The sequence below is a fragment of the Mizuhopecten yessoensis genome, unplaced genomic scaffold, assembly GCF_002113885.1.
Source record: "Mizuhopecten yessoensis strain PY_sf001 unplaced genomic scaffold, ASM211388v2 scaffold4687, whole genome shotgun sequence".
NCBI classification, from domain to species: domain Eukaryota; kingdom Metazoa; phylum Mollusca; class Bivalvia; order Pectinida; family Pectinidae; genus Mizuhopecten; species Mizuhopecten yessoensis.
The window spans coordinates 39,462-47,546 of NW_018405671.1; the positions used below are offsets into that span (position 1 = coordinate 39,462).

At 35.6% G+C, this 8,085-nt stretch overlaps 1 protein-coding gene across 1 annotated transcript in view; it reads right to left on the reverse strand.

Annotated features, from left to right (window-relative positions):
• LOC110449589 (serine-rich adhesin for platelets-like) overlaps positions 1-8,085 on the reverse strand; it is a 36,806-nt gene that overhangs the window by 14,558 nt on the left and 14,163 nt on the right. The window contains exons 4-10 of the mRNA XM_021496543.1: positions 6,639-6,859; positions 5,060-5,273; positions 3,906-3,923; positions 3,484-3,587; positions 2,933-3,006; positions 1,039-1,676; positions 235-564 (exon numbers count right to left, since the gene is read on the reverse strand). Of these exons, the coding sequence (XP_021352218.1) occupies positions 235-564; positions 1,039-1,676; positions 2,933-3,006; positions 3,484-3,587; positions 3,906-3,923; positions 5,060-5,273; positions 6,639-6,859 (1,599 nt within the window). The remainder of the gene's footprint in view (positions 1-234; positions 565-1,038; positions 1,677-2,932; positions 3,007-3,483; positions 3,588-3,905; positions 3,924-5,059; positions 5,274-6,638; positions 6,860-8,085) is intronic.

Consider the following 8,085-nt stretch of genomic DNA (forward strand, 5'->3'; position numbering starts at 1 on the left):
TTTACTAGTATATCAGATAAATGTTTTACTAGTATATCAGATAAATGTTTTACTAGTATATCAGATAAATGTTTTACTAGTATATCAGATAAATGTCTTACAAGTAAATCAGATAAATGTTTTACTAGTATATCAGATAGATGTCTTTTGTAGCCAACAGGTATCAGAAGTGTTATGAAAATGAACAGGGAATGAATGTATGACTGTTAAATATTAAATTATGATATAACATACCTGGAATGGAGACATATTTCGTTGTTTCAACCATTACGTCGTTATTTCCATAGAGCAGACACGTGTAGTTGCTTCTGGCAAAACATTGTTTCGTTGTATTTGGAAATAGAAGACTTATTGATACGTTATTTCCGGTAGGATGTAAGGTCAGTTGGTACGAGTTGTTGTCCTTTTGTGTTGTACCATTAGCATAACAAACAGCTTCAATCCCAGAGCTGACGTCAGAGGAGATAAGCTTGATCTCATTCCAGGTATTATGTGCGTATTGGACGTTGCACTCAATGAGTAAATCACCATGAGGAGACGTAAGCGAGCTACCGAGTTGTATTTCTGAGAAATAAAGTTAATTTAACAACAATGAACAATAAAGAACCTTTTTACATGCATATTCTTTAACAAAACATCTGAAAGTATCTACAAACCAATCATTGGTTTATGATAATTGTATGAAAATTTAATTATTATATATTGTTTAGTTAAACCACAAAGATCTTTGTCTCGGAAAATAATGGTCCGCCAAATTTGTTAAAAGCTTTGACAAAATTTATTGACTCCAGTATTTAGCACTACAATATATTAAAGCAACATGTGTTCTTTCTCGTATATGTAAAGTGGACTCTAAAGTTTGTTAGGTAAATCTTATTGTAATAATATGTCTGTTTGAAATATCCTAAGGTTTACGATTGCCCATTTAAAAGAATGAACATATGTACGAGTTATAGTAACGTGCAGGATACTAATTGAAATTGGGCATTTTCTAGTACCAAGATGAACATTATAGCTGGAATATCGTAAGCTATGTACCAGTTTGAATAATGGTAGTAGTTGTAGCTTCGGGAGTTGTTGTCGTTTGCTCTGGAGTGGTTGTTGTTGTTGTTGACTCTGGAGTGGTTGTCGTTGTTGTTTGCTCCGGAGTTGTTGTCGTTGTTGTTGACTCTGGAGTGGTTGTCGCTGTTGTTGACTCTGGAGTGGTTGTCGTTGTTGTTTGCGCCGGAGTTGTTGTCGTTGTTGTTGACTCTGGAGTGGTTGTCGCTGTTGTTGACTCTGGAGTGGTTGTTGTTGTTTGCTCTGGAGTGGTTGTCGTTGTTGTTGACTCTGGAGTGGTTGTCGTTGTTGTTTGCTCCGGAGTTGTTGTCGTTGTTGTTGACTCTGGAGTGGTTGTTGTTGTTGTTGTTGACTCTGGAGTGGTTGTCGTTGTTGTTGGCCCAGGAGTGGATGTTGTTGTCGTTGGCGCAGATGTGGTTGTTGTAATGATCGTTTGGACGCCTTGCTGCGTATAGGAAGCTGATGTGACAACTACGGATCCACTTATTACTGTAAATGACCCCAGTGTCCCCCCTGCTCCTATGAATGTTGTAACCGTTTGGACATATTGATCATTGCCAGGTATAGTGTAACTGCCAGTAATGATTATCACGAAAGTGACAATGATGCTGCCATTTCTAAAAAGATAACAAATGATGTCAATTACCATACGCATCGTCCGAATTTTGCTGTATAATTAATGTAACTGACCCTTTTTGGGATATAAACTAACGATAAAGCAAATGATACATGTGTACTCTATTACTTTTTTATTTCGTATTTGTTTAACCAATGGGTAATTGCGTAGCTAGGATAGTGATATTTGTCAGTACTATATCTAATCGGTGTTAATTAATAAATAGTAAGACATTTCTAAATTCTACAAAGTCTTGCAACCAATTGAAATATTGAGAGAAAAAAATGTTGCAGTTTTTATTAAATTGAATTCGATTCCTCAGGTGGTACCTGAAATTGCATATTAGTATACCTGTAGTGAAAATGCTGTTATCTGATTAGTAGAGGTATATTGTTCATTTCACACTGTCACAATCGAGTTAACATTGAGTCAATGGAAGGGTGATTCCCAACGTCCTACCAACTGGCGACAGTGTGAATGACAATGCAAAATAGTGACCGCGTAAAGAAGATGCGCGTACGGTTCGTTTCAGCGCCATGTTTTGTTGCATTGCAATGCATCGCACAAGCAGGTCCACAGACGCTTCATGTTGCTACCGTGTATTACTCGCCGTGATTAGTACTACAATGTAACGCTGAGATGAGTGAGATTCGCAAGCGCTTTATTAATGTGGTAGTCAGGACAAACATTCGGCGGTTTGCTACGTGAAGTAAACTGAAATATGCACGATTTGCATAGGTCAAGTTTGGTGATTTGGATAAACTTTTGACTAATAAGGACTCGAAAAACATCTACAAAGCAGTTATGATTTAAATGGGAAAGAACGAGGTTTCCGGGCAGTGACACACAAGGCACAATCACTGATGATGATATGAAGAAACTGTTCGGTTACCCCGTCGTAAATTTCAACAATTCAATTATTATAACGGCCGTGATATTTCGCATTGTTAAAAACATAACTTTATTGCTAGAGCTAGAATAGTTCACTGTTAAATTTGGTGATGAAAAAATACAATTTGCGTGTATTTGAAACTTTAAAAACTTTGTTAATTAAAGGATTTACGGTATAATAAAATAAATACCACACTCATCAGAGTTTGACAGTGCCTAGGGTCACGCTAACCAACCTTTGAGCAACCGGGACCACATACCCGGTTCCTGCCTTTTTCATATTGAATCGAAGTTTTACAACCGTATGCGTTTTTATTGAAAGTGAAGAAGCTCATCATTTTTTTTTATCATATTTATTATAATTACCTTAGTGATTTAAGCGTACACACATAGTTCGTGCCCCCTGGGAAGTTGTCGTCTGTAGTAAATGCCTGTTCTACCTATTAGGAGATAAACGTGCATCACAGATAGTAATGATAATGTATTCGCAAGATGTAAGAGTTATGTTTAAACAAAAGAAATAAAACTGAGACAATGCAAATATTTCAACGATAGTTAAATTAATGACTTCAAGGTCCAACTGGTTCTGTTTTAAACAATCAACATGTAATCTAGCTTCTCTAATGATATTACCTTCGTACAAAGGTCCAACTGGTTATGTTTTAAATAATTAACATGTAATCTAGCTTCTCTAATGATATTACCTCCGTACAAAGGTCCAACTGGTTCTGTTTTAAACAATCAACATGTAATCTAGCTTCTCTAATGATATTACCTCCGTACAAAGGTCCAACTGGTTCTGTTTTAAACAATCAACATGTAATCTTGCTTCCCTAATGATATTACCTCCGTACAAAGGTCCAACTGGTTCTGTTTTAAACAATTAACATATAATCTAGCTTCCCTAATGGTATTACCTCTGTACAAAGTTCCTGCTCTGTCGACTTGAACACGGTAGAAGTGGGATCTTCCATGCCTTTTTGAAACTGGTCAGATAATTTTAATTCCAAGCCTATTGTTCCTGTTTTCAACAACCAAAATTATGAACATGAACTTTATAGTAAGTACAAAGCAACTTATTGCATGTTAAAATCACAGTTTCTGTCCTAGTTTTCAAATACAACGATAAAACACATAAAACGCTGTTAAATTAAGAAAAAGTTTGCAGTTTGAACCTCAGCAAAATGGACGATATATAATGTATATAATTACGGGTCCAAAATTTAATTTTGTAATATTTCTTTTTTTACAAAAATGATAACAGAATAATAATTTCTGTTTATGATTTCAACTTCGAATATTAGTACCTATCTGTAGGTGACAAAGTATAGAAACTTACCTTCGGTGATCGGGGATCCTAAAAAACAATTAAATTTAACATTTAAATACTTTATTAAGCTTATTAGTAGAGAACCATCGGTGAGCTAGCAGTATTGTAATACATAGATCTCTTCCAAGAAATATTCGTACAATCACGGCACCAAAGATCAAACAGATCCAAAGTACCAAAATAAAACCAAAGTTGTAGATGCAATGTTTATCATCACTTAAATATAATAATATTATCAATGTTCAGCATTTGTATTCGTAACTTCTTTTTTCATCGTGCTATAGATTATCTCCCTTTATGCATTAACAACTGTATATCTATCTGATACACATCTGTCGTTCATGGATGACAGAGATATGGGCAAGAGTGGAAATCTCCAAAACAGACAGGGGTTACTGTCATCATCATATAGTACACCTAATATTGTTGGTTTGGTAAGGAAATGTTAAATTAGAAGTTAGATTAAAATGCTGCGCGTGCCTCATCACTTATATACATGTACAATGGGTGGTACGTCCTTAAGAATAGTTAATATTGTACATTTTACAAGGTGTTAAGAGTCGGTATTTTAGGTTCGGAAAAGTGAGCGCTTTGCGAGAGAGGCCAGTAAAGGCCATGGCCGGAGGAGCCAGGTATGGCCCGGGTAGAGCACTTGCTATGCTTTAGCAAGCAATATGTGTTTGGTGTTGTAACTCTATATAATCTGTGCACATGTATATTTCCTGTCGTGTTCCAGATACTATGGTAAACAGGACATTGTTTCAATTTTCAGAAAGATCTTGTGGAGTATGGCCTCTGGCTGTAGCAAGAGAGCAGCCACAATGTCAAGTAATGAAATAATAAGTCCACATGTGTTGTTTCGTGTGTTATGCAATACCTATTGGTTTGTCATCATATCTCATCACTGGTAGGGGACTCCAAATATAACTTTTTTATTTCATTGGGTGGTAGATATGTATCAGTACTTCTGTCTGACGAGGAATATATTGATAAGCACTGGTACAATATGAGATTTTACATGTTATCACTTATATGATATGGAGATCTGTGGATAAGTCTATTTTTTCTGAACGATTTGTTGCAGTATATTGTACCATGCCCAGCATAGAAGACATTAAAATAAAAATAATCATGTATTTGATTCGGATGACAACGATAAATACCTTTCCTGAAGACGAAGATAATCAACAGTGGGATAGCTACAACCACCGCTACCATGAATACTGCCAGAGCTGAGTGTTTGATGTTTGTGTTTCCTCCTTTCTTGTCTCGTGGAGAAGGACGGGCAAACTCTTCTCGGCCATGGCGGCGCTTGGATCTATAATTGTGTTCGTCACGGCTCACATCATCTGATCGGCTGTTTGACTCCACATATTGCTGAAGAATAGCAACCAGCAGTCAACTAGTAATTTTATAGGTTTGATTTGATTTTATATTAAAACATAGCTCATGCTAATTTGCTAAGATATAAATGCTAATGTTGTTTCCTTCAGATGTTTACCAGCAATGCAATTACACATTCATTAGTGTGCTAAAAAATACTTTCGTTATATAATTTGTATCTTATGCGTTCCGTATACCAACTTTTTGTCATTGGTTGAAAACTAGATTGCGCTAATACGAAACCTTATGGACACCCCACAGAAACCTAAACAATTAGTACGGTTTTGTTGTTAAGTATTCACGCAAACCCAACTTCAGGTTTGCGTCGTATTTCAACCTTTCAGAAACTAAAGTGAGTTAGTCGTGATAAAGAAAGGGATTTAACTTTTAGAAAACATAATGTGCGGTTGTGTGTAGTTGTTTTGTTGGGTAGGGGTGTAAGTAGGTGTGCTATTGTGTAGCAGGGTAAAATGTCATGCTAAACAATCGAGTTGTGAAATTTGTTGAAAATCATGTGATGCATTCTGAACGTCTATTTATAAGTCTTGCAAGCAAAAAGAACATGCAAACATCTTATAGTTTAACAGTTGAATAGGGTGTATGCCGTAGTATTTCACCGTGTAACAAGTCCGGTGATGCCGTGATACATGTATGATAAGGACTTTATTGACATTGGTTTGTATTATTAACTTACTACACTACCAGTACGTTTAGGAACACATACTTAGTCGTCGTTATTATCTGTGGGTACCACATTACCATGTGATCTGTTCTATTTTTAACACATCAATCATTTAAAGAAACAACAATGCATTGATCATAGTTCATGGCTGTATAAGTATTACTAAATACGAAATATTTAAGTATTTAAGTACAAATACCTAAACATTGATCGCACATGCCCATAATTTAATAAATGTATATACCAGTATATGTTGAACAGTATAATGAATAAACATAGTCTTTTAGAAAAAAACATATCAGAGAAATGTACGGAAGATATGAACATTTATACAGACCCCAAATATACTTATAAATACTACAAATATAGCTTATTTTCAAATTCTATTTTAAAAGCAGTTGATCCATTGGAGGTCTAACATTCTTTACATTCAAATTACTACAATTTAAAACACTGGATTTCAGCGAGGTTTCAAAAGCAAAATTTTAATGTTGAAACTAGAATTCTTGATGCAATATCAACGGTGCAGAATACATATACAACGTGCGACATTGTGCACACATCTAGGAAACTCTACGTACCGGGAAGAAATACATGTATCGATTGATTCATTCTGGACCCTTAAACGTTCATGTAATATTGTCGATGAACCATGACGTGACCTATCCTGTACTCACCTCCGACCAGTTGGCCTTGGTCCAGTGACGTTTTGAGTTGTATGCCATCATGTTCCAGTGGGGATCCTCAACAGCATATTCATCAGATATGGCATAATTTTCGAACGCCATGCCACTCGATACACTTCTGTCCTCACCATTGTCTCGGACGTACGATATGGGTACATATGATTCATTGCTGTTCTTTCTATCAGTTCGTCCGATATAATCCACATCGGGATCTGAAAAAGTGCATAAAGTTGGATTCATTTTATTTATTTCACAAAGTATTCCATCGTAACTTATATGCACTTTTACATTGTATACAGGATACCAATTGAGTTAAATTAAATTAACGCGGCAGACAGGTGACTGAACTGTGGAGTTTAACCTACAAAATACATTCTCACAGTTATTAACAATGGTCAGTAAAAGAGTTGATCAAGAAAATGTTGAGTGATCAAGTATTTACGGACCTCGTGTTACAATTTTTGACACAATTTTTTTAATTTATTTTTTTACTTGCTTTCATATACATACAAAGTTAATTATGGACTCAGGATGAAAAGAAACTACAAACGCAGATATCAATCTTTTATATTGTCATTGAAATTGAAAACTAATTATTCTTTATTATTCTGAAAACAGGTAAGTGTTAATAACAAACATTATAATAGCCCAATGTGTCTTAGTCGGAAGAATGTATCCTATTTTAATAACATTGATGTTTTAAGGGAATGCATCGTCGTTGTTCCACTCTTATTCAATCTATGGTGCCACAGGGACGTCAGGATGAGAGGAAGGGCAAACGTAAAAAGTGGGATTTAATAAAAGTATGATAAATATTGCATCGTGAACATTGGTTTTACACTGCAGAATCTCAATTTTATTTTAGTAAGAAAAAATTACAATAACCTTAATTTTGACATCGAAATCCAGACAATCCAGGCTGACAGAGAAACTGGACAAGGAATCAAGTGAGGAAGTCTTTCAGGAACCCCGAAAATGTCCTCGTTTTTTCTTTAAAAAGTTGTGAAACCTCTATTTGAGATGAAAAGGTTTGCGACTGTGATCCACGATGGCATACAATGGATTTTTGTATTGACCCCAATGACGTGGGGCACAGCCGACAAGGTTTTAATATTATAGTATATAACAGATACATGTAGGACCATATATGGCGTGCATCAATGAATATGATGTATTTGTGTATTTTGTAATATGTATAGAATGAGGTAAGAAGGTGTGTTTGCCTCTTTAAGATGTTTCAGATCTGTTTTCGACTTAATAGTGTTACCTCCATGAAATTATGCAAAAGGCACCCTGCACATTGTTCCCTTCTGTCTTAATTTACTGGTTAACAAGTTTGTTGCGATTTTCCTCATTTTATTGACTTTGGTATACCATAGTCTGTGGACAGGACCTTTGTCCCGCCCCATTTAGAGAACGATCAAAATTGCGGTGTTGC